General features: G+C 40.8%; 1 protein-coding gene across 8 annotated transcripts in view; it reads left to right on the top strand.

The window, feature by feature from the left end:
- The window catches only part of DAB1 (DAB adaptor protein 1), a 168,145-nt gene that overhangs the window by 108,972 nt on the left and 32,726 nt on the right, over positions 1 to 26,447 (top strand). For 5 of the 8 annotated variants that reach the window (XM_040610668.1, XM_040610669.1, XM_040610670.1 and 2 more), the window contains 3 exons: positions 17,221 to 17,352; positions 17,986 to 18,105; positions 24,534 to 24,593. In XM_040610668.1, the coding sequence (XP_040466602.1) occupies positions 17,221 to 17,352; positions 17,986 to 18,105; positions 24,534 to 24,593 (312 nt within the window). Of the gene's footprint in view, positions 1 to 17,220; positions 17,353 to 17,985; positions 18,106 to 18,702; positions 18,742 to 20,077; positions 20,144 to 24,533; positions 24,594 to 26,447 lie in introns of all 8 variants that reach the window. The other 3 variants (XM_040610665.1, XM_040610664.1, XM_040610667.1) reach the window with 2 other exon arrangements.

Here is a 26,447-nt window from a genome sequence, read left to right as displayed (position 1 = left end):
CATTTTTTATTTATGTAATAATAAATCTTTTTTTACTGTTGGTTACTTTCCAAAAATGTATTTAAAAATAATAACTAAATTCTATAAAATACTTGGGAAAACATTTTCTTCTACATTTCATGTAATGAGGTGTACTTTTAAAGTCTTGTTCTTTCTAATTGCAAAATCTTGTTGATTTTAATGGAAAACCCAGACACTGCGAAAGGGAAATAAGATAAAAGCAAAAAATTACCGTTTGGCTTTAAGTAAAGAATTATCTCTGTTAAAGTAAAATTTTGTATCAGCTTGTAGATATGCAAATTGCCAGAATATACTGCAATATATAGCTCTCTATGAGTTATCGTTATGGATTCATTATTTATCTAGATTCCACCGTCGTCCAAAAAGCATGGTAGACCTCTATGAGTATCTTGTTTATTTGTGAGAAATTCCCTGAAGACATGGATTGTAACCTCGTTTATGGATATGACAGCCATTTCACTGATTTTTCTTACTTTGTCCTATGCAGAACCCTAAAAGTGAGTTTCATTTGCATTGTCTATTACATGCTCTGGAGGGTTTGGCTGGTCTTTCAGACACGCTGACCCCTACCTTTATCACAATACAGGGCTCGGGCACGGCCTGTGCCATGGTAAAGTTTCTAGATATACTGTAAGTGTCTGATTGGGGTACAGTATTGCAGAGAAGTATTGCAGTGTGTTACTTGTGTTTTATGAATTTAATCTGTAGCCATTTTCTTCAGGCTGTCAGTATGAAATCCAGGAAGGAAAACTGTATGTATAAATATATATATTTCATGTTCACTCTCTATTCTCATTCTCGTTATCTGTCGCTTCCTCTAACCTTTATTATCTTTGTGGAGGATTATATGACTCTCATGCAGAACAGGGCTTACCTATCTGAGAAAGTGAGACTCGGTGAGTAACACCACCCCGTTCTGTGGAAAGGGGATCAGACCTTACCTGTAGCATTTTGTACAAAAAAAAATGAGTTTGCCTTTTCGTGCTGGCTGTAGAACTAGTGACTGTGCTCCTGCTTTAACTCTTAACGATGTCCAAGTAAGTAATACATGTAGTGGGTGGCTACAGCCCTGCTGACCTCAGATGTCTCTTCCAGAGAGATAATGTTATGGCTCTGATATGATCCAGCTTCTGGTTTAGATGCCTACTTCTTGCCCATCTTCCCGACCTTTTAAGCTCTCTTGACCTTATAATGCACAGGTTTTTCAAAGTTGTTGCTAAGGCTTCTGTAAAGCATTTTCCAGCTTGTTCTGAGGCTTTATCAGGTTTGCACTGATAACCCCTGGATTTGCTGCTTTTCTCCATTTGATGTGAATGGTAGTGTTAATTATGCTGATAGATTGCTAACAGGACAGCTGAACTTGGCTGAAAGAAAATTTTAGCGTGATTAAAATTCTCACTGTTGGCAGAAGATACCTCATTTAAAATGTACCAAAGGTGGTACTTGACTTTACTGGAAATCTGTTGGTTCTGGCATCTCTGACCAGAAATCGAGGTACGATTATGGATCTGTAGTTATTCCTTGAAGCACATGTGCTGGAGCAGATGAAATGTCAAACTGTCAAGTCTCTATCACTGAGCATCTCTGAATATTTAAAAATAGAAATAAAAGAAGGAATTAATTTTATCTGCTCTCTACTTGCTCTGCAGTGAGCAGGAGAGATGGTATGATCAGTTCACTGAATTTCTGTGTTTGCCAGAGCGTGGTATCGGCCAGGAGGTTGCTGATGGTCCCTGCTTGGGGCTTCTTCCAGCTCCAGGCCAGAAGCTCCCACAGGTGGGGTTTTTCCCCTTCATTTCTTTGAAACTGATCTTCCCAAAGTCCCTGGGGCCCTCTTCGTGGTTGATCTCAGGTGTAGTACTTGGTTAGCATCATTAACTTACCGGCTGATTTTGACTAAAGTCTTTCCACCTGGCCTCCATGACTCTTGCCCCTGGGTTTTACACCTGTATTTCTGATTTCTCTCTCTCCTGTAGTTTCCGTCTGGGATTTCCTGGGTGCTCTCTGTACTTGATCTCTTTTTTTTCCTGCTATACTTTTTATCAGAGTTACTTTGTTTACAAATATAAGTTTGGTTATTGTGTCAAACCAAATGATGCCAGCCCTGTCATCTTCTGTTCGAATCTTGACCTGTCTCTCCAGCCCTCTCCTTACATGTTTAGTCAACAGTTCAAGCTTAACGTGGCTAAACTGGGCCTTTTAATCCTGGCTTCCAAAGGTCTTTCTCTGACCTCCTTTTTGGACTGCTGAGGAAACTGCCAGCATCATCTATTATTCAGCCCTGTAAATTCAGCAGCCTTTTTGACTCAACATTGTTTTCAGTTGTCACATCCAAGATAACTCCAGATCTTGCATATTCTTCTGAACTACTCTGAAATACAACATTTATTGTCATGCTTCCAGTTAAAACCCAGTCCTGCCTCTCTTCATCTTGTGTCTCAATTGTTATCCTTTTCTTTGTCCTTGACAAATGTGACTTTTATTTTTGAAATCCATCGTGACTGCCAAGATTGCTGTCTCAGCTTGTTCTTTTGATCATGTCACACTTCTCTTTGCATTCCTGTGCTGAATCTGCCTTCTCTGTTTTATCAGCCCCTTGCCTAACTGTTTTTTTCCCAGGCTCTTCATAGCTGCCTTTACTCTTCATCAACTTTCAAGGAGTCATTCCACAGTACCAACTTTCATCATTCATTAATTCAGTTTTCAAATAAATGACTCTGGGCCTCTTCCATCCTGCCCGTCATACTTTGGAGGAATTCTTTGCACGTATTCATGCAGTATCCCATTGTTTTTTCTTCAAACCCCTCCATAAAACACTCCCATGCTAGAAACTTGTTAAACTCAGCAGTGCTGAGACTGCTGGTACGCTGTGATCACAGCCTGTCACCCAGAGGTGTGCTGTGTCTTGTCACCCTGTTGTCATTTGCCTGGGATGAGGACAGCCCATCTACTGGCTTGTAGATCCAGCCCGTGAGATCATTTTTCTGGCCTCTCTTGTTTCTGTTGTGGCCTTGCAGAGGTGTGGTTTGGGGGGAATGGCTGCATGGGTCAAATCAGCCAAGCCTTCTGCCGTGTCAGCCTGGCATGGCAGGGGTGAGCTGCCCGCAGCGTACTCACCCGGGAGGCACCCGGGGCAGGGGAGGGATGGAGGGCATCTGCCAGGGCTGGGAGTGCGGGCTCCTCCGTGCCTGAGGGTTTGTGGGGAGGAGTACTGCAGTCATGCGTCTCAGAGATGTCCCAAGGGCCATCTGGCCCTTACCTTTCAAGGGTTCGAATTAAAGTGTAAACTCCCTCAGGTTACCTTTTAACTCATTTATTTTTTAATCACAATTAACTCTTTATAGGAACTTCTTGTAAGAAATGTTGGGTCTTGGACCATGCTGAGGACTTCTGAGGGCTGTGGTGACAGAAATATCCTGGAATAACAATAAAGAGCATACTGAAAACCGGCAAAGTCAAATTTTGCATGTACGTTTGAAAATGGTGACATCTGGGGCCTTCCTTATGCGCTACAGGGGTTGTGTGTGTTGTCTGCAGCTTCTGCCTGCAAAAGATCCCTCTGTCCCGCTGGGAGTCCCGCTCTGTCGCCTGACAATTTCCCATCTTTCTGCTTGTAAATATGAATGGTAAGACATAGCATTTACTGTTCCACATGCAATAAATATATCTAATTAGAACAATGCAGAGTAAGGGACTTAAAATCCCTGCATATTACTCTTATAAGGTATTTATAGTCTGCTGGTACTTCAAAAGGGAAACAATAACACATTTCATGAACAACATTTGACAGTTAGCAAAATGTAAATGTCAGAAGAGCCTAATTCCATAATTACATCCCTTAGTGACTATTGTAATTCATTTCTTATTGGCCTTCCAAACTGTGCCCTAGACATTTTGGATGGTTCGAAGTGCTCCACAGGGATTTTTAATAGCTACAAGCTTATGGAGATAGGTTTTCTGGATGCCCAGTTCGGTGTATGAAGATTGTAGAAGTCACTGTGAAAAAAAGAAACCAAAAGACAAAACTGGGGTGTGAGCTTGCACGTTGTGAAGTCTAAGGGTGTTGGGATCTAGAGCTTTGGTTTGAGCCTTGTCCTTCCTCCCAACACTTGGCATACAGAGGAAGGCTGGAATTTCTCTCCTTCCTCTCGTCTGGAAATGTTCTGATCTAGAGCTGAGTTCAGCCTTCTTGTAGTGAGTATCCACAGGAACTGCCTTGTGGTATTTCTGACGCTTAATTGGCACAAAGATAAAATAAAGCTATTACAGACATTTTATCCAAACTGAAATAATTTGTGGGAATTTGTTGTAGTTGTATTTTTTCAGTGTGGAAAGTGTACAAAGTTGATCGCTTTCAAAAAGGCAGAAAATTAGATTTTATGACTTCGGTGATGGTCTCATTTGGCCGTATATGGCCTCCTGTTGTTTAATCCAAGCACCCCAGGATGGATTTAAGACAGAGGGACACTGCTACCTGTGTCCTGTGTTACGGTGTGGGGGATCTCACTGTGTCCGTATTCCCAATTGCCATGTGCCTCCATTGTGTATGGGGGTGGGTATCTGTCTATAGAGCTGTTGTAGCAAAAATTATTATGTACACACTTCAGATTTTGTGTAGTTTTAATGTTTGGTGTGCTTAAAACAGAATTTGGGATGACTTTTACTAAAAAGTTAAAATTCAGCTTTTGATTATAAAGACATTTGTTGTTGTGTATCCTGTTATATAGTGGAGCTGCACTGCATCCCTCCAGTAAGGTGGTGTCCCATGGCAGAAAGCTCAAAGTGTAGAGTTATACTGGGGGGGTGTGTGTGCCTATAATCCTGACCCATTTGTGATTTAGATAAATAAAGTAGGATATGAAAGCCACATGACAGACTTGCTGACTACAGTGGAGCTATATTCCTTTTCTCCAGCTGCAATTTTGCCTTATAGAAGAGCACCCAAAATACAGAATTGCCTGGGGCGGGCGAGTTGCTTGCAAGTACGGATATTTTTAAGCCAGGTTAATGCATTACACACTAGAAGAAAATTTCAGGCCCATTTTCAGCACACGCAGAATTATAATGGCCGAATTTCCAACTGCTTGGGAAAGGATTTAGCTAGAGAAATGCTGACATAATGATAGCGCAGGCAGCTGGGATGCACTGAAACCTCCCTGGAGAACGGTGGGGGACCTGCAGCGGGTGCCATAACAGAAAGTTACGTCCCCCTTTGAAATCCGCTGTTCCTTCCTCTTGGAGATGACTGGGAAGCATTACGCCCCAGGTGTGCCGGTGATTTTCCTTCCTATTCAGTGCATTTTAGCTGCTAGGCTGCTCTGCAATTTTCCATTTGCCCCGGTAATAGCAATACTACGGACAATATTTCTGAATTCCTCTACTAACCTGTAGGCTGTTCATCCTCTCCTGTTGCTGAGGTCAGATGCCAGGGAGACAGATGACCTTCACTGTCAGTGTAATGGGAGAGGGAAACTACAGGAAGGTTTACTTTCAAAGTTACCTGGAGTTTGCTGGATGATAATAATAGATCTCAATTGGCAATAAAATCAGTAGATGATGTTCTGCCCTCAGGAACACGTTTGTGTTTACAGGGAAGTCGGCAGGAGCTTTGTTCAATCTGGTAGTGCAGGGGGACAAGTAAATGCCTTTTTTTCTGCTTAGTTTATGTAATGAGTGTCCCAGTGGAAGGAGAAGAGGACAGGCAGTGGTTGCCACTGGGTGCTCTTATTTGTCAACGGTCACGAAACACAGATAGCTGCTTTTATCCTTGTCTTTCAGTTGAATAATAAATTTCAGATACTGATAGATCTTTGCTTAATAACTGTTCATAAAAATTGTCTTGCTAAAGCAGATAATTGTACTCATAACCTTTCTGGTTTATGCACTGTGTGCTCAGCATGCAGGCAGCCATGTGTCACAGAGCCTAAGGGCTGGAACAGCATCTCCCGTTGTGCTACCCAGCACCTGGTGGTAATCATGGAATTACAGCAGTGCCTAATGTGTCCCTAAATTGTAGCATTCCTCTAGAAAAAGCAGGATTTAATGGACTCTACCCATCTCCACTGTTAATACTTCTTAATCCTTTGTGGTACCCATCCTAATTCTGCATCTTTGTACTCCCAGCGAAGCAAGCAGCAATATTCCTGCTGACTTTAAAGGGAGTGTTGTGAAATAGGTGAGGCAGAGCACTAATTAATTTGAGCGTCTTGACATTTAAAACAAATGAGAAGTCTGGGTATCTGAAAATATTGCATATGGCTCGTAGACCCTGCTCTACATAGCTCTGAGTAATTTTTTTTTTCTCTTCAGATAGTCAAAATATGGATCTGAATCCAATTTTTTTGATCATGTCCTTGCTTTTAAAAAGGCTGAGTTGCTTTGTAGAAGGTTTTATAGCCTTCTGGGATCCTTAATTAGCCAAATGCTCTCCTGTGAATGATAGAGGAATTTGGAAGTATTTTGAAGTGTAAAGCACGTGAGAGTGTAACCTGTACAAGCATAAGGCTTAGTGCTGAGCAGTGCTGAGAGTGAAGTAGCGAGGAAGTTCAGTTTTGATTAGGAGAAGTAGAAAACATGCTGTGCACAGAAGTTGTAAAGGGTGGGGGAGAACTGAAGGAATAAGTAGCAGAAAACAAGCCAGCATCCACGCGTCAAAGCTATGAAAGGCTCTACTGTGTGCATTTAAGCAAAGGGTGAGGACAGCACTGCCTGACAGCTTCTCTGAAAGGCAGACCCTGTGTGACACCCACTGCCAGGACAGAAAAGCCACGCAGGGAGAGGGGAAAAGCCGATGTAGCTGAGCCATGCACTCTGCTGGGCGGTGTCTGCATGCAGACCGTTTAATCAAAGTTTGCTTTTGGAGGTTTCAGTTAGGAGGAGAAGACTAAAACTAAACATTCAGCCTGCTTTACATGACAATGAGCAGGGAGGAAACAACTCTGGGCATTAAAATGTGCAAATGGGAGCTTTAGGGTTCCCTTTGGGAAGGTGCCAGGGCAGAACTTACAAATACTCTCCCTTGCCTGAGCCAAAACGTGGGACCATTGTAACACAATATGCCAAGCACCTACTAAGTGTAACTCCAGAAATCCCTGGGGGGAGGGAACGACACCCAAAATCGAGCCAAAAATTACCTGCAAGTTCTTTATTGTTTTTAGAGTCTCTTTGAGGTCTGCCTTTTAAATTTTATTTTATTCTTATCTTAGAGCTCCAGTACTGCACATACTCATTGTGTTGCTACGGCTGCTTTATATCCTAGGTTAAGTGTCTGTTGTGGGACCTGAACAAATGAAGGAGTGGCACGTTTATGGGATTATCTGAAGCTTGTTTATATATGCAACTGTAACTCAAAGGAAAACGTTTCCTCTCTTTTTCTGTGGGAAGACTGAAAATAGACTGGCGTGGTCTTTATGACCAGGACAGGTAGTTAATGATGCTGTTTCTGAATTGTAAAGCTCATCACTCTGGAGCCCTCCTTTGCTAACCTGCAGGTACACTCTATCTGTCAACAGCCTTCAGGTGCCTTCAACACAGGCGTTGTTACAATGCATTGTGACTGTACACCTCCAGCTAAGGAATAATCTCTGATCTTACAATATTGATAGAGGTTGTTCCTTAGTCTTAATCTCTGATCTTACAATATTGATAGAGGTTGTTCCTTAGTCTTCAAAAAGTCTGGCATAGCTTCGCAGACTGGTTCTGCATTGGGAAGAATATCCATCAGCTCAGACATCTCTGCTGGGAACCAGGAGGATTTCGCAGGATAATGAGTTTTGGCAAAAGTAGTAGTAGAGAAGGGTGACCCCAGGATGAGAAGCTTAACTGTTTGTGGTACAGAAAGGTAAACTCGTGTTTCTCGTAAGCAAACCGATGTCTGTGGTAGGAGACATTTCAGGTTGTCTCCTTTAGCTGCTACTGTATATGCTGGCCACTAGAACATTAAGCCATTAGAGATGAAGAGTTGGGCTGAGTGGGTTTTGTCCAATTCTTTACTGTGCCACTTGAAACCAACGTGTTGTTTTGGAACACAGGATTTCTTGCTTGTATGCTTTGTTCATTTCTGAATATGAAATCACTTTTGTATTTGAAAGATATAAAACATTGTGTCATGTGAACTTCTCAACTTTTGCTTTCATTTTCAGTTGGCTCGTGAACATGACATACTGGTTATATACAGTTTGTGAATTCGTAGAGTCCTTTTCTATTCTTACTCTTCTCTTTACATGTGCTCTCTCTCAGCCCCCTTTAAAATTTTATTAAACTGGTATGAGTATCTGGGAGACAGATAGATAACTATAAAATAAATCCCTCTTGTCCTTTTTCCCCTTTTCCAGAGAAGTTTGTAACATTATGGAAGTAGATTTATGGTTAAAGAAAGTTGCTGTTTGATGACTATCCAGTGAAACTTATATTTTAGTGTTGTCAGTGCGAGTGGGATTTTTGTGATCTTTTCAAGCTCTGCTTTATAGGGTTTGCATGGTAAATCCAGAGAATCAGGGGCTGGTTTTCACTGATGAGCTTTTCAAAGCACAGGCTACAAGAAGAGGGTGGATCATAATGCTTGCTGAATCTTCGTGAAGCAGTGAAGACCTGAGACAGTTAAAGCCAAAAAATTACCTCCAAAGCTCCTGGGACTTGTATGAAGGATTTTCTTGTGCTGTTCGTGTAAATCAAAAGCATTTCAGGAGGTGAGGAGTATTGGTGTAAAGGAACAAAAGAACCTTGCAAAAGTAAAGGCTCCTCAAAAGACATTCACAGGCTATAAAGATGAGTGCAGTAAAAATATGGAGAGGTTCAGTCATACTGTAACGAACTGTCTCATTACTGAATATTGTGCTCCCTCAAATTCAGGATTTAATCAATAAGTCTGACAAACTTCAGAGTACATCAGGAAAAAATACAAGGCATGGTCAGGGGTGCTATACTTAGGCTGTGTGCGAGCTTTGGCTGGAGAGTAGAGGGTCACACTGGCATCTTTATGGCTGTTTTGATCTACTGACCGTTTTGCAGAAGGTGATGACATGGATGCTAAGGGGGAATACACTCGGGCAGATGTGTTACAGCCCTGGAAACCCAGCAGCGGCCACTGGGCAGCTGCCATCCCAAAGAATAAAATAATATCCTTATAGGGAAGTATTGTTACTTGTAAACCTCATTGAGATGGTGAAACGGCAAGGTAAAACAGCGTGTCGTAGCCTGCAGGTGGTCCCCAGCATGGGGCTGTATTGCATTAGTGAGCTGAGCACGGCCTAATGTGGCCATTGACTTTGGTATCAAGGATCAGGTTTGCTGCTTCTTGGTATTGCCGTGCAAATCCTTCTTTGTTTTAACCATCTGATAAAACAATGACTGTGTCTGATGCAGAAACATAAGAAAATAGTATGAGACTCTTGGGAGGTCCAGCATCACGGCTTTAGTGTAGCACATCTGTTCTTCCAAAGCTCTGTGAAAATGTTCCCTTGCCCTTTAGTATTTTCTTTGTCCTAGAACAACATTTGCAAGTATGTATTTAAAATATAACTTGGGATTAATAGTAATTGGACAAGGGTTTTATATTTAGCTAACTACTTTCACTGCTGGTATAATAAAAAATTGAAAAGCCATTGAAGTGAAGATAGGAAATTGGCTATGTGTGCGTTTCAGTTTTGTTTTGTTCCTTTCCAAATTCATATATCTAATAAATGGATCTTCTGCATGAGCAACTTAGCATTTGCTTCCTAAGACAATGAACAATAACTAAATTCATATCTGGTCTTTGTCAGACATTATTACAAATTATGAGAGCCAGACAGAAGTTTATTACCTTAGTAGTGTTCTCTTTCACAAATTAGGTTCTTGGAACATCCAGCTAGCTCAGTCTCGTAGATCCATTCATCACAATTAGACTGCTGTGCTGCCAAAGTTAAGTCCCGCTAACTTAATTGACTCCCGTTGTATGCTGGGGGTCTTGGGCGAGGACAGCCCCAGGCCAGTCGAGAACACCACTGCATGTGCCCGTCACAGGAGGCACGAACAAGGGCGCTCGTCTTTGCTCTCTCAAGAATTTGCTGGTCTCACTCCCCAGATGAGATACGGGCAGTAGCAGGGTACTTTTTTCATCAGGGAGAGGAAATAGTAAGGATTAATTCAGGTTCTAGCTGAGGCTGAAGGACCTGTCATCCCAAGTCCAACCAACCAGACTCCTACCTGGGGTATTTCTGCCAAGTGCTTGCCTTTATATAGGATGAATTGGAGTGTACAGATCAAGCTTAGTCTAGCACTTCACTTGAAGACATGTTTATCCTTACACGTATGATTATGCTCACTGACTTTCATCCTTCCTCACTCAGCTGCGTGTTGCCATGTAAGCTTGGGAAGTCACATAATCTGTTTTTTGCTTCAGTCTCCTCAGTTGCAGGAAGCGAATGCCTCTTAAGAATTTATTGTCATTATTGTTATTAAAAGGAAATTGAATTTACACATCTTTTGGGTGCTTTGCTGTGTCACAGCCAGACTGCTGACCCCCTGGAGGCGCTGAGTCTGTGATAACCGGGGCTAAATCTGTCTTGATTCTTTATCAGCACCGTATTTTATGTGCCCCTTTGTGATACATAGACGAAGCTTTGATGTGCATATCATCTGAAAGTCTGCTTTTTGTGCCAAGTGTTTTTATTGCAAAGCTTGTGCACTGAAACGCCTTTTAGAAGTTGGCGCTTGGAAAAGTCTTTCTTTAAGTTATTGTCTGCAAAATCAGTGTTTACGGAAGAAGCACGGGGATTAGACAGATTTATTTTCTTCTTGTTGTGAAGGCGAGCTAAAGGCTGCCATCTGAGAAGTCCCTTCAGGCTTGGAGGACACCCCAGAGATTGCATTTTCCTTTTCTGCTCCTATTCTTGCCTTTTTGTGTCAACGGAAAGTCCATACCCTATTGCTTAGTCCAAACTCCATGAGTGGCTTTGGGCCAAAGAGATTCAGGGCTGGACATTCATTTCAGCTGTGCAGTACCTAGCACATGCTCAGTCTCCTTCAGGGGAGGGGTTCAGCTCTCACTCCATGGCAGTGTGCTCGGTTTGTACTCTTTTATGATCAAAACTGGTCGTCTTGGCCAGTGCCTGGAAATACCTCCCAGTACTGAAACCTTCATAACCACAAGAGGTTTCTGGTGGGTTTTGCTTTTCATGTATTCATATGTGACACTTCTTTTTTGAAAGCTGAATTGAAATGGTAGGTAGTTCCAAGACGGCTTGCTGTTCTAGTAGGGGCTCAGTATTTTGATAATTGTTGAGCTCTCTTCCTTTTCTAGTTCAAACTAGGTGAATTTTCCATGTGTGGTAATAGACGTTTATATAGCAGATTTTTTGGTTTAACAAAAAAGTTGCCCATACCAACTACTACCACATTTAAGCCAAATTGCTCTGATCTGTCATACCTTGTTTATTCTGCTATCCTCTCCCCATGGACATGCAACTGGAGTGCTCGTCGGCTGGGTGTGGGGAAGGTAGGAAAGGACTGTCACATTCAAAGTACAGTGTTTCCTCTTTTGCCTTTTGTTCTGACACAAGAGTTTCTAAAGCTGTTTCTCTTGTGAGCGCAATTTTTCCTCCTTTCCTCAAACATCCTTTTTTGTATCATATGGCCTGGGTGAACTGCTCCCCTTTCTGATCAACTGGAGCAAAATCCAAAAACTATTTCTTTTTATTAATCTGTGGAAAATGGGCCAAAGTAATAGGAAAGAAAAAAGATGATGACAAGTATCTGCCCAGTGGAGGCAGAGGAGACTGCAGCAGTAACACTGCCATTTGCAGCAGCCTGTCACTAATGGAGCAAACGGCAGCAGTGATAAATGCACAAGGTGTGTCGCAAAATTGTACCAGGTTGGTTTCAGCTGCCTCTGACAGCAACCTGGAAGTTCTGTCTCTTCATTTACACTTTAGCAACACCCACAACATCAGTGAAATGTTTTTATTCTGCTCCAAGTGCTCAGGAACCAGCTGGGAGGAAAGGCTGTGGGTGAATACGCTGACGGTGCTGGGGGAGTGGTGGGCTTTCCAGGGGCGTGAGCTCTGCCACCACCCCTGCTCTGGCTGTGCTGTGTCCATGAGTAATTTGTAGGGAGTTTCAAGTTGTTGGTAACTGTAGCTCTGAAACTCACCAAGCTGTCTCCTCTTGGCTGCTTCACATTAAACTGAAAATTTTTGCAGTGTTTAGGGGAAGGCTTGTTGTGTTTCCCCCATCTGCTCATCCCCTGCATCTCTCGGTAGACTGATGCCTTGCCGTCTGAATACTAAGTTCCAGAAAACAACACGGGAAACTTGGTGGTGCAAATACGATTTACTGATTCATATTTTTTTTCCATTTCACTGACGTTTGAGATTGTTGACTTTTCCCCAAAACTCTCTGTACACAGTCCCATGGAAACACACTTGTCTTTAAGGGGGAAAGGAAAATGAAAGGTTCACAGCTGTTTAACAGGTATCCATGCACCATTCATGGGTGCCAGGGAAAACTCCATGCCAGGAAGGGTGGTTTTGAGGTTTGGATGGGCTGAGGTTTTTTATGTCTACATACAGGGGACTACTCTCCATCCTTGCCTGAAAGTTACAAAACTAGAGAGGTCTGGGATCAGAATCTGCAGCTGTAGAGAATTGTGTTTCACTTCTGCTCCTTAAATGTGTATTTGGACTGTGGGGTGTTTACGATGGAGAAGAGCAGCTCCAGCCCACCTGCGCTGAGTGCATTTCAACAAAACAGCCGAGAAGCATTGCAGCACAAACATCGGCAATTAGAGAAACACTTGTGACCCGTGATCCCTGATCCCTGCAAATCTCACCTAAAACAAACAGGAATTGTAAGGAAACTGCAATGAAGAACATTGGACGAAGTGCTGTAGTATGCACGTCTAGAGGAACATTAAGGAACACAGCAGCCTCCTAGGAGTAGCAGAGGAGCTGGCTGCACATCTGTCCCACTCCAGCATTTCTTGCAGCAATGAGATTAAATTAATGTCAGAACCACTCACATGTTTTACAATTCATTGTTTTCGCTTGATGTATTGCAGTAAATAATGGTCAGTGTGCTATGGTACTTCGGGCTTGCCAACCTTGTTGTTAAGGTATTGCTGTAATTTTCCATGTTAGGTTCAGCTGCTGTGATTTGTTCAGTGATCTTTGTAAACACATAGGGCCCGATTTCCTAACGTGCTGCTGAGCAATCGCAACGCCGGTTGGAGTACAGGGGACTTGCAGGTAGACAGCAGCACAGCTAAAACTATAGTTCATGAAGTTATTCTGTTATGAATCCATGATGGATTTTGCAGTTTGGTGAGTAACTTTGGTGTTTGGGGAGCTTTATGTGACCCACAAAATGTATTATTGCTTATTCAAATGTGATAGCAGTGAATAGACAGGAATAGAAGCGCAGAGGGTGCTTGTGCCACGTCTGTCTCCCGCATCCCAGTATCAGTAGTGTGGAAATTCTCGCTGCGGAGCTGTCGGTTGATACCTCCCATCTGAAAACAGGCTCACCGTTTAGTTATTCAAGGTGAAAGGCTGCGCAGCTTAAATCCCTGTGAAACTTGTCCTTATGGATATAATATCGTATGGTACATGCTTCCTGGTTTCGGTGGGGCAGCTTTTATAGGAGGCTTTGCAGCTTGCAGGATATTTTTTGTTGTGGCTCTTAACACTGTGCCCCAGGCTCCACTAAATAGACAACCTCATTAAAAGAGAAATAGCGATAGTAAAGCAGTGACTTTCTCATGCCATCTAACTCACATATTTGACATGATTGCTGGACCCTCCAAGTACTTAATTGATTGACTTAATTGATTTAGTGGCACTGGAGGCTACAGCATGGAAATAAAGGGGCAAGATGAGGATAAGGGGTGAAAAAATTTATGATAGGTGCCAAGCAGCCTGAGGGAAATTAGAAATGCTACAGATCTCAGAGGCAGCTAAATCAATTCAGCGTGATGTACAGGGAGGAACCTGAGGGAAGAGGAGAAGCAGGGGATAGACTGGAGAAAAAGAGAGAAAATAATGGCTAGTGGGAGAGACGAAAGTAAAACCAAGGGGAAGAGGGCAGACAGCAGCCTTGGTGCAAGTGGGTGTTTTGGACGTCTTTAAGTTTCACACCAGGAAAAAACCTTCTAGTGTATGAAAAATATGTAATACTGACATCATGTTTAGGCTAGAAAGGACTCATGCCACATGAGATTGTCTTAGTTACCTGGTTTGAGACTTCATCTGTGCTTTCATTTAAAATCCTTAACGTTTGCAACAGTGACTAAAGCCACAGGAGACCTAAAATAATTTGGAGGCTGTGTACAGTGGGGTTTTTTAACAACTGAAGCTTAAATGTTAAATTACATTCTAATCTGTGCAATATTTAATTGACTGTATTGAACCATAATACAAATTAAATCTTCTCTATATTTGTTCTGTTGTACTGCAGCCCCCCAAAACAATTTGATACCTCACTTATGAATTGGTAAATGGCTCGTAGCAGCACTCAGCAAAGATACAGTAAAAGCATCAGATGGCATGTGGTGGAATCCATCAGCATGGGCATACGGGGGTGTCATAAACAGCCCTAAGATATGAAATAATTATTTTATGTGCTTATGACCCACTAGAGATAGGATTAAGTCATGGTAAAACCTTGACAATATTTTTTTTAAGAAAAAAAGGTGGAGGAGAAAGAGAGACAGATCAGCTTGTGGATATTGACTGCTGAGCACTGACCAGCAGTTCTGCTGTAAGCAATTTTGTGTGGCTTTTGTTTTGTTTCAAGACTGTTTGTATCAAGTATCAGGGGGGTGGCTACATGTGAGCTGTTACAAACCGAGGGATAATGATGACATTTCTATTGGGTGGTGACATTTCTATTGGGTGGTCTCATTTTACTGGACAGATTAATCTATGTGGATGCATCAGACACAGATCTAATAAAAACTCACAAAGAGCGTGTATTTGTAGATAGCTTCAGTGGTAAGTCTGTTGGGTGGCTGGATGAGTTGGTGGGTTTTGTCGTGCTGTCCTTCACTCTAGTGCGTGTCTTGCTGTGCTGTGAAGGGCTGTGCGGGCTGCGTCCTTAAAACAAAGATTTACAGAAAGGATGCAGTTCTGATCTTGCATTTATGGTTGTAAATCTCTCCTAACTGCAACAGGAGTCTTGTTTCTGCTTTGCAAGAGCAAAGAATCAGGGACTCTAAATAATATTTAGAATAAAGTATTGGAATATGTAGAAAGGGTACATTAGATTAATGGAGGGCTGTGAAAGCACAGGTTTGGAGGAATCTTTGTATCTACATTTCAGTACAGCTGTATGTGTACACCATTGCATTCCATGTGTATGTTCCATCCCAGGATGCCTCAAAAAAATGAAAAACTCACTAAAAACTCCATACAGTAAAATATGTGAAAGGATAATGTTGCAGTCACCTTTACTTAACTTGTACTTCTATTGATACAATATGTAAAATATCATAAGCATTAAAAATGTAATGATTTTCAAACTGTTAATGAGGGTTCCCAAATAAATTGGAGTGCCTCCATCTGCTCTCTTACATTGTGGGTGATACTTTTCCATGGTAGAATGATCTTCAAATTTAATTCCACGAGGAAGGTATCTGATCACAGTTTAATTTCGGTGCAAAACACTGGCTCGCAATCAATAAAGCAATGTCAAAGAACTTTGATTTAATAGGGGCCACATATAATGTTCCCTGTCATATGCAGAATAGAGAGATGGGAACATTTCATTTCATTGTAACAGATAGCATGCAACTTGGTTTTCTGAAAAACCTAATAAATCAATATCTCTGTATTATCTAAGGAAGTTCCCATCATTAATTTTAAACGCTTAACACGTTAGGAGAGTCTGAAGTGCACCTTCAGTTTAGCCACGTTCAGCCTGAAGTCAATGACAACACTTCCATTTCCCTACAAGCAAGCAATCTTGATCTTGGGAAGTTAGGAGCCATTTACAGCAAAATGAAAATGAACCGTGTCCAGTCTTTTGGTTTATATGTAGTCATCTGTCTCTTGCATGCTGCCTCTCCTTTTAAATTTCAGTACGTGTTCTACATAAGTCTCATTACTTGTCACTTGCGAGCTCTCAACCTTTTTGCTTCTACACACACGCATCCTCCCTGATTTTGAATTTTAAAATGTTGTGTTGTGTTTTCTTTTTTTAAACTCTAAAAATAACTGGTTGTTTAGAGATTGCCTGGATACCATGCTGATTTTCAAAATGTGCTTTTCTCAAAACCAGCAGGAATCTGGACCTCAAAAGAATTCTTTGTGAGGCTTTGCCTGCTCTCAGAAATAGCATTATCCCTAGATGATATAAGAGCAGGTCAGAAGGTAGGAATTCAAACTAACTGATTGTTTTAGATAAAGTTTTCAAGGACATTATCCTAAATAGAAATGCTTAAGTATTACTTTGGTAATAAAATACTACTTAGACCGAATCGAGAAGGATTCTGGCACTCGCAAGACATGCTTATAGGAGTCTCAGATTCATGTCCTGGCTCTGGAGAGAGTTTTACTCATACATTTAAACCAAAATTGGGTCTTTTTATGATTAGAATTAACTAAAGAGGGATTTTAAATAAAATGTGAACTTTTGCATTTAGCATTGATTTCAAGTTGAATACTTAACATTTCCATTCATTTTTTTGAGGAAAGAAATTTTTGGAGTTCTTTTACTGCTTTAAATGAAATACCATTTGCTGGCTGATGCTGAGTGTTGCAGAAATAAAGCAAGTCTGGTGCCAATTCTTGGAGAGATCGGCTATATCAGCTCTGGCTCTGCAGCCCCTGCAGATCAGTCTGTCCTCAGAGTCACCCTGTGTGCAGCTGGCTGCTGCCGCTGCTTTTCTATACCTACAAATACTGATTCTGAACCTAGGGTGCTGGGTAGGTAGTAACTAGGTAACGTGATATTTTCTATTGAATTATATCTCACCAAAAGACACTGAGAAAAACCTTCAACTGAAGCGTTTAGTTGAATTATTAAAGCAAGCCAAGTTTGGCTACATTTTAAAAAGAAAATAGGCTTAAAGAGTTGAGTTATTAAGTGGTTTTTATACCAGGATACATTTGCTTGTTTAATTCCACAGGTGTATTGAGATCCAGGTAAAACACTGATGAAAGAGAAATCGTACCGCTTTTTAATGGAACATTGTGATGGATATTTCTTACTCTGTTTTTTTAATAGCTACTACAGCACCACCATGCAGTTCATGAAATTTCATACATCGCAAAGGATATCACAGACCATCGAGCGTTTGGATATGTATGTGGAAAGGAGGGAAACCATAGATTTGTGGCAATAAAAACAGCCCAGGCAGTAAGTATCAAATCACTGTCATTTTCTACAGTGTAACTCAACAGAAAAGCTGTGTTCATAAGAAGCTGTTCAAGGGGCCAGTCTTGTGTTGTTCGTGGTTATGCTAGACGTGTCACAAGTGTCTGCTTAGATGTCCTTCAGCAGCAGATTAACAAAAGCAGCTAGGGAAAAAGGGAACATATTTCAATATTTCCAACTTTTCCTTATGTATTGGTTTTTAGTTATTTGTATATATTAGTTTTAAAATTAGTTATTGTTTTTCTTTCTGCCTAAACTAGACTGGATGCAGGTAAGTGTGGTTATAAACCTATACTCATTTAAACAGAAACTGATAGATCCCAAATAGCTACTTTGCACATAGTCTACTGTAATTCCATTGTATAAGAAACCACTGATAAATATGTCTTTACATTCATATATGTGCCTTTTATATTCATAATTGTAATTGTAATAAATTTTTAAGTACAATTAGTTCGACAGAAATTAAACTGAACCTGGACGCTAAGGTACAAATTGATTCCCTATGAAGTTCTCTCCTGTTGTGGAGGTGCTGTGACTGCTCTATCAGCAGGATGCCATAAGAGGTGTATATTTTCCCCTATAGAAGTTGCCTTCCTGTTTTTGCTTCCATAGGCTGAACCTGTAATTCTGGACTTGCGAGACCTGTTTCAGCTCATCTACGAACTGAAACAAAGGGAAGAAATGGAAAAAAAGGCACAAAAGGACAAACAGTGTGAACAAGCGGTATACCAGGTACACGCATAAGCTTAACCTACTGCCAAGAACAGTATGGTTTGAAGTACCCCCCAGAGTTGCTCCAGAGAGGCACTGAGCATCCTCAGCATTTCTTAACAGCAAAGGGTTTGAATGGTGCTAGCTTCAAATGGACAAGTGTGAACCTAACAGCCATCGTGAGCTCAGAAGTAGGATTAAAGAGTGATGAAAGCTATCACCTGGTGTGTGATGAACATGTTTAGCAACTGGAAATGATCTGTTCATTTCCTGTGTAGTGTTTCTTCTAATTCAGAAGGAAAACTTTAATGAAGGTCAGCGTCTTGTAAGTCAGGTTTTTAACAGTGACTAATACTTTAGGGAAGATTCAGTATACTTCTGAATGTGTGTATTTGAACCAAATCAAATAAGGTGCAGATTGTTAAACGTGGATGAAACTTGAATAAAGCTGCTTTGTACAGTAATGTGACTTTATCTGTATACTAAAGAAAGAAAACTATATACTTACCTGCCCATTTTGCTTATTTCTTTGCTGTCCTTTAATTTCTGAATACAGTTCTTTTATCTCTACTGTTTATGTTCTTTGCTTTTACTGCCTGTCCTCTTACTTTGCTGTAGACAATTTTGGAAGAAGATGTAGAAGATCCTGTATACCAGGTAATTTCTGAAGCTGTATGGCCTTGGAGTTTCAGAAATGGCTAGATATATGTTGTCTTCAAACACAGCCAAAACCTTTAACAAGAGGTTTGGAAATTTACTGAGCTAGGTCTTCTGAGAAACTTGTAAGATTTTTACTGAAAGTAGCATATTTAGACATTAAGCTGTAAGTAATAGCACAATATATCTGCGTAGAATAGAACAGAATATTTGTACTGGAGTATGGAAATACTAAATTTGTCATAAATATTTCCTAATATGTGGGTTGTGAGTCCAGATTTTAAGTTTCCAAATGAGATTTGTAATCATTTTTGAATACAAACTGTAACTGAAGAGGGAGTTACTTTGGGAATAAGGAAGGTGACATCTTCTTCTGATAGCAATCAATTGACATTTTGTTTTTTACTTCTGTGGGGCCAGAATTTAATTCAGAGGATGAATATTTGGAAAACAACCACAGTGGCATTGTTATTACAACACACTCCTTTGTTGACATTTGGGCTATGATTTAATAATAGATCTGAAATCTAAGTCTTGTTTCATCCAAGCAAAATGTCTGGGAGCCAAGATGATTATCAGAATTATGTCAATATATTCATGTCCAGTACCCTACTGAGCGTGAAGAAGAAAAAAATGTTATTGCATTCTTATGTTTTTGTGATGAAACAAAATATATGATAGTTTACTTTTTTTTTTTTATGGAGATTTTTTGTTCTTCCACTTAGGCATGTCAGTGGGAGGCACACTGAAAGAAACTGATTCAACTATTAGTGAATATTGAACAGTGCCTAAGGTGCAGCAAGAAAGATGATAAGAATTAGGATGCCCTAGATTACTATTCACCTTTTATAATGTCAGGAGTTTTACTTTGTGCTCTTCACAATAAAGCAGGCACCTGGAAATGAAAAGTGTTGTGACAGCCTTTTGCCATGTGGCCCGTGGTGCCGGAGCACCAGGCTGTTCTCCCAGTTTGGATTTAGCTTTCTTATTCGTAGGTAATAAATACATGTGGAAATAATTGCCATTATGTAAAAGAGGCAAAATTCATGTTGACTTCAGAAAATTAATATTGGGCCACAGGCGGTCTCCCTAGTGAGAAAGAATTAGGAAGTTGCTCTAATGATCATTAGAGGAGATTTAGGTCCGTTCGTTGCCGGTTTATGAAATACAAAACAACCTTACTCTGCGCTTGCCGACAGACCGGTTGTCCTGCTGCCAGCCTGTACTTTGAACTTGTTTCTTTAATGCCTGCCTATGTTTTTACGTGGAATTCCAAATCGCCTTTTTCCCTTCTGTTTCATCTTTGACTTTTCCTCTCTGGCGGCTGGTGTAATAGTACATTGTGTTTGAGGCTGGACACGAGCCAATCCGTGAGCCTGAAACGGAAGAAAACATTTATCAGGTATAAAATCGCTAACCTCGGTGTTTTCATTGCAATGATCGCAAGCATTTAGTAAAGCACATTTCATATATAGTTCACTTTTACTAGTTTTCATTCATCACAAAAATGTCTGGCGTTTCGTTCGGGTGGCATGGCGTGAATAATCTGCCCGGTCTCAGTGTGATTTCTCTGTTGTTTGCCATTTCAACTTTCACAAGTTTTATTAACTTCGTCAACTTATAAAGAGTCTTAAACTTTTGAGTACACCATTTAAGGTGATAAAGACTGGATTCTCTTTTTTTCCTGTTAATTTTTTGAAACTATTGATACTTATTCTAAGAAACAGACACTGAAATCTCATGGAGGGCAGACCGTCCAAGCCGTTCTTAGAAAGACATTTTGATGGTACTGCTGTTCTTTCTGGCTAACCCAGGAAATAACTGCGGGAAACCTAAGAGCTCTCAATGGATATCCCCTAGACTGGGGAAGATATTTTCAGAGTGCATATGTTACGTTAGAGCCCAAGCTTGCATTCTTCACACTGACAAAAAATTGCATTGAAAGCAATATAAAATAATCTTTTGTCATTCAGTTTATCCTCAGGGGATCAGTACAGGGTTTATTAAAATATAATGTAATTCATTTTGTATCACACACTAGAGGCAAAAACGAAAGGATAGAGTAGCTGTAAGCCAAAATAGAAAGAAGCTAACTGGGAAAGGAAATGCAAGTTAAACATTAAAAAATAACAGTCTTATAGACCCCATCACAGGGTCATTAAGAGGAGATGAATTTACCCTGTCTCTGTTGATTCCCTGGCACCCCTGCCATGCACACTAGAATATGCATCTTCCTGCATCTCTAGACCAAGACATGCAAAGCTCTTGAGGTGACAGTATGCCTAAGGTTGAAAATTTTCTAACACTAGTTGTCAGTTCCATGCTAGAAACAAAAATCCCATGACGACTCCATTTAGATGAAAAAAATTCTATTGTTGGTTGTTGAACTGCAGGGCTATTAATGACATTTTAGAGAAGTACTGGTGGCAGCAAGCAGAATGGCGTCGTGGCTCCCAGTGTTCAGAGATCTTAGCAAACTTTGGTGGGTAGGGAAGGAGTAGGAACTGTGTTCTGAGGAATGGCCTAAAGAGCAGGAGAGGACTTTTTGGACAGTTTCTTTTTCTTAAAATGGAAATAGAAGATGATAAGCAAATAGTGAGGTCTCGGCTCATCTTGAGGTACTGCTGTTACTGTCCTGTAGGTCACCAGAGAGTTGCTCAAGGCTTCATTTGACAGTATCTGGGTGTGATGAAGTGCTTCCTCCCACGGTGGTGCATAGAAAATACCTGTGATGAATATACCGTACTCTCGGTATATGCACTCTAGCATTGCCCTTCTCTGTATTTACTACAGGCAATAACTTGAATACAGCAAATGCTGAGATTAGGGAGCTAGGAGTCTTCTTCTGTTACCTGTTGTAATTGGCAGATGCTGAAATATTGCTGCTGCAGAATTGCCCAGAGCTGTGAGCTTCCTACTTCCCATGGACTTCATGAGCTCTTGGCCTGCTATAAATCTGGATTCCCACTGGGATCTTACATGCAGATCACCGGCAAAATTGTTTCTGTTACAAGATCTTGATGAACTCAGAACCATCTAGGCTACTATTAAAAATGAAGTTAGAAAAGGCCCTCTTTTTTTTTTTTTTCTTTTTTTCTTTTTTTTTTAATTTGGGCTGGTTTTTGCTTTTTGTTTGGTGGTTGCTTTTATTTTTGAGTTTGATGCAAATTACTCCCAGCTTCTAATTGTTACTACAAAGCCTTCCCCATACTAGGCTTTGGTAAACATGCATCTGCTCAATAACCTCATGCATCCTCGCTTCACCCTCACTAAATCTTTCTTCTGATGCTGCTCTGGTTTCTCAGCCAAGAGCTGGTATGCAAAGAATTCACTTCTGCCTTTGTAGGGAAGGTTCCTACCCAGTAGTTAACTGGAGAGGGAGGATATGTGCCAAAAATGACAATTTCTATTTCTTTTCAACATAGTAGAGGTCACCATTTTCTTTTCAAGGATTCTTTCTCGGTCTGTCACCTTTCTTTGATGCATTACCCCAAAGACTGTCTGTGTCTGTCTGCTCTCTTAATGTTGTCTGTCCGTGTAAGTTGCTGTAATGTGTAAGTTAGGCAAGGGCTCGATCACTGAGCACGTACCTCTCATCTAGTGTCAGATTTTTTAATAGCATCTCTTTTTCTGCCTGTTGTTCCAGTGAGGCGGGGATGGGATTTTGTTAGGTGGTTTTGCACTGCGTGTGTAGCAGCACTTGGTCTCCACAGAGCAGCAAGTTCTTCTCGGTGAGGAGCTGACAGTCTGAGATATGGGGGGTTCTGGGTTGCAGTGCTTGAATTGCTGGTAAGATGCAAGTACATCAGAATGGTTCCCAGCCTGTCACAGAGTTGTCAGCAGCAGTAGTGCGAGTACCTCTTTGCTGATACCGCTAATCAAAGGAAAAGCAGGAGAAATCCCTTGCAGACTCCAAGTCGAAGTAGCAATGCAAGAAAGCGTGATGATAGACGGCAAGTAAAGACAACAAGAAGACAGGCAGTATCAAGTTGCGAGAGAAAATGTCTTTTGGAAAAGTTTCTCTGTCTTGGTGTTAGAAGTTAGGAGCTTTTCTCTAGTGTAAGTATAAGCTGGAGTAAAAAAGGGGGCATCGATAGTGCAGGGAAATGCTCATTCCACAATAAGCTGTGGATAGGAGTGGGCAAATTGGGATGACTTCATGGAGAAGCTGGAAGGAAGAAGAGAATGACTGAAGGGGAAACTTTCTAGAGAGAACAGAAAAATGCACCCTGATGATAGTTTATAAATAGCATATCTTACCACTTCTGTCCTCTTTTTATGAACACTAAGCTTTCCGGTGACTCACTGAATAGGCCATTCTTTGTTACTGCTCTTACACTGTCACTTAAAGCTCGCTCTCTTTACAGACTGTTATATCCATGAAATTGAATTGTTCCACTGTTAACAGTTTCACATATCTAATGTGATAGGTGGCTTTAGTGGAAGTGGCCAGTACTTTGAGAAAACCAAGGCAGGCAAGACATCCTTGGGATAGGAGTAAAAGAAATCTTTTCACAAGCTTTTTCAGTTTCTGTGAGGGTTCTGCACTCACGCTCTCAACAAACTTTTGCAATGTGCACCAAGTTAAAGACACATGGTTTCCCGTAAAGACTTTGATGTTTAAACATGGACAAGAGAATTTGAACAGTAGAGACAGGTTTTGATATATTACCCAGAATAAGAAATTACGGCACATCTCAGTGAATGAATACCATTCCTTTGGCTTCCCCTAAACCGGTCCTACTCTAGTATCAGAACTCTAAGATATTCATTGCCTTAGAAAACAAAAAGGTGATCAGTTTGTCATACCTGCAGTATTATTTCTCCTGTTGACCTGTGAGGTTTCATTGATGTCTGAAATGTAACCTTCTTATGCTGAATGCCCTTGTTCAGTGGAAAAGTAGCACTGATTTACTTAGAACATTCATGCCACTTTAGAGCATGTTTTTACAGTTCTTTTTGGTTGTGCCATTTACAATAAATGTTCTGCACTCCTAGGAAGGAAAAGAAATATAATCGCAAATTAGAAATATGTAAACCAGCAGTCCTTAGGCAAGCAGAGCCCAGTATTAGAAAGCAACTGAATTTACATGAACAGGTTATGAATGCCCAAGGTGCAAATCATGACTAAACTAAAGACTCGCCCAAAGTTTTTTAAGTGCATCGTCCCCTGTCCACACGAGACTGTTGACTTCAGCTCCCTGGCCGTGTCAGACTGACAGGCTGGTAATTCCTTAGTGAAACAGCAGCATTGTAACCAAACATTGCTTAGAGCAGCCGCAGGGCCCTGTCACTGCAAGGGTACATGTTATGACTTTACTTGGCTTGGATTATTAAATGAATTGGAAGGAAAAAATCTAATGCCATAGGCCAAACATCTCTTTCCCTTAAAATTGGTAGCTCTGCTCTGGATCTCTGCTGTGGAGGAATATGACATGCTGACCTGATCATGACTTCCATATGTGTCTTCTAAACCGTGGTTAAAATGAAGAAAACAACCACTGGAGTAGGAAGGAGATCCGAGTGCACCTGACCATAATACAACTGAAATTAACTGAGAATGCGAATCTTGTTTCTGAACACTACTGGGCTTTAGGAGTTAAAACATTTAGATATCTGGGGTTTTTTTCTTCAATATTTTCTCTGCTAATGATACTGCTTGGATGAAAAGGGAACCATCCTTGATTTCATTAGTATTAAATGACTATTGTGTACATAAATATCAGTTGCTGATTTCTATTTTTCATCAAGCCCACTTGGGTACTGACCTTTGTTCTAATTTGCTGTTGCAGGTTCCTACCAGCCAAAAGAAAGAAGGTGTTTATGATGTGCCAAAAAGTCAACCTGTAAGTGTAAGTATCTTCCCTATTTATACACAGTAAAGAAGGTGTGTTTCTTAGCTCCTGTGACTTTCATTGTTGTATGTAAGATTTGGTCTGTTCCTCGTGATGTGAATTTTATCATTGACATGTTGTGGGTTGATCGGGGTTGTGCAGAGTAACCAGGATTGTAATGTCACTTACATCCATCTCATTCATTACTTAAATCTCTTTTCTGTCTTTTCTGACTCATTCTTATGAAAGTCACCATTTATAAATGTGTTAGCTGTGGTTAAGAGTCAACAGTGAGCCTTCTGCATGTTAATGCATGAATTGTTGCTGCCTGGATGACAAGGGGTTGCTCTATTACCCAACGCTGTGCAGGGCTTACCACTCTGAGTGAGCGTGGGCTGCCTCTTTGCCCCCTTGTGCTCTGTCAGAGCCATACTTTACATACTGTGCTCCTCACAGCTTGCTTTGTAGGACAGCAGGGGAGGCAAGGTCTGCATAGAGTGGAGGTTGAGAGAAGTAGCATTAGGAATAGGTATGTCAGAACATTGTCTGTGACCTCTGTGGTGATTTTCTGCAACTATAATGTCTGTACCTCTTGGAAGACTTCCTGGCGAATACAGTGTGCTGATAGGTAAAGATTTCATAAGGCGCTTCAAAGGAAACGTTACCAAAAAATGGGAATTTCCATTAGGATTACTTTTCTTTTACATTCAGAAAAAGAAAAAAAAACAAAAACCAAACCAAACCAAAAAGTTACATCAAACCCCAACCTAACATACACAATAGAAAAGCAATTATTTTTCCAATAAAACTGACTTCTGTGGTGGCTTAGTGAGATCTGTAGAGTTGCAGGGCATAGATATGTGCAGTTGCCGTTACTTTAACCAGCAGAGGGAAACTCTGAAAGGAGCTACATCAGGATTGTGTGCAACAAGACCTCACTCAACAAATTCCTGACTGGCAAATTTTTTTTCTCTCTATGTATTGCATTGGTTTCTAGTTTTTGTGGGCTGTAATCAGCACAAGGAGATTTCTTCCCAATATTGCTATGTATTATTTCTGTAGTGCTCTAAGCATACAAGAGGCTAAGGGTCAGTATACACTGTCAACTCAATTCTGTCCGTCCTGTGGCTTGCATGGACTACTATTTTAATAGTAGACTATTAAAAACTAGGGGTGGTATGCTGTTGTGTCCAAGTGGCGCCATTCCCTTTCTGTGTATTGGCATTTTGAAGCGGTGAAATGTTTTTCCCCAGAATGCATAAGGAATAGTAACAAGTGGTTGAGAAAAGAAGTGGAGTGACAGATGCCATAGCAGCAAGACATGCATTTACTGAAGGGTGGGTTATACTGTTTGATGTAAATTTGTGCTATAAATAACCTCGAGAAATTGTTCAATTAAATGGGTTTCGCAGAAAATTAGTATTTCTGAGGAGTTGTGTGAGAATGGAGAAAAACAAAGGATAAGGTCGGGAATTTCAGTCTGCTGTAATTGTGGGGAAAATGCTTGTATTCAAGAGAGAGGCTCCTTTCACATGAGGATGTAGTAACTTGCACAGCTGGGGCTGAGCACAGAGACCAAGGTGTCGAATAAAAAAGATAAATGCTGGGGATGGGCTGGATGGGGACCTGAATTGCGATACTTCTGTGGTTTGCACAAACAAACAAGACTTGCCATAAATATTTCATGATAAGCCACTGGGAGGAGGGAGGCATCATCGTGTTGCCTGGGAAAATCTAGTAAAATAACTCATGTTGCATAACTAATTAAGGTATTTGCGGGCACAGAATAGCTGTCGATTTTTCACTCGTTTCTCATATGGTTCAGTGTTACAATTTTTCCGCTGTACATTTCCTGCGACTTTTTTATTATTC

The sequence above is a fragment of the Falco naumanni genome, chromosome 11, assembly GCF_017639655.2.
Source record: "Falco naumanni isolate bFalNau1 chromosome 11, bFalNau1.pat, whole genome shotgun sequence".
Classification (NCBI taxonomy): Eukaryota; Metazoa; Chordata; class Aves; order Falconiformes; family Falconidae; genus Falco; species Falco naumanni.
The sequence above is the reverse complement of the archived record's forward strand: the minus strand, read 5'-3'. Positions and strand labels throughout refer to the sequence as shown.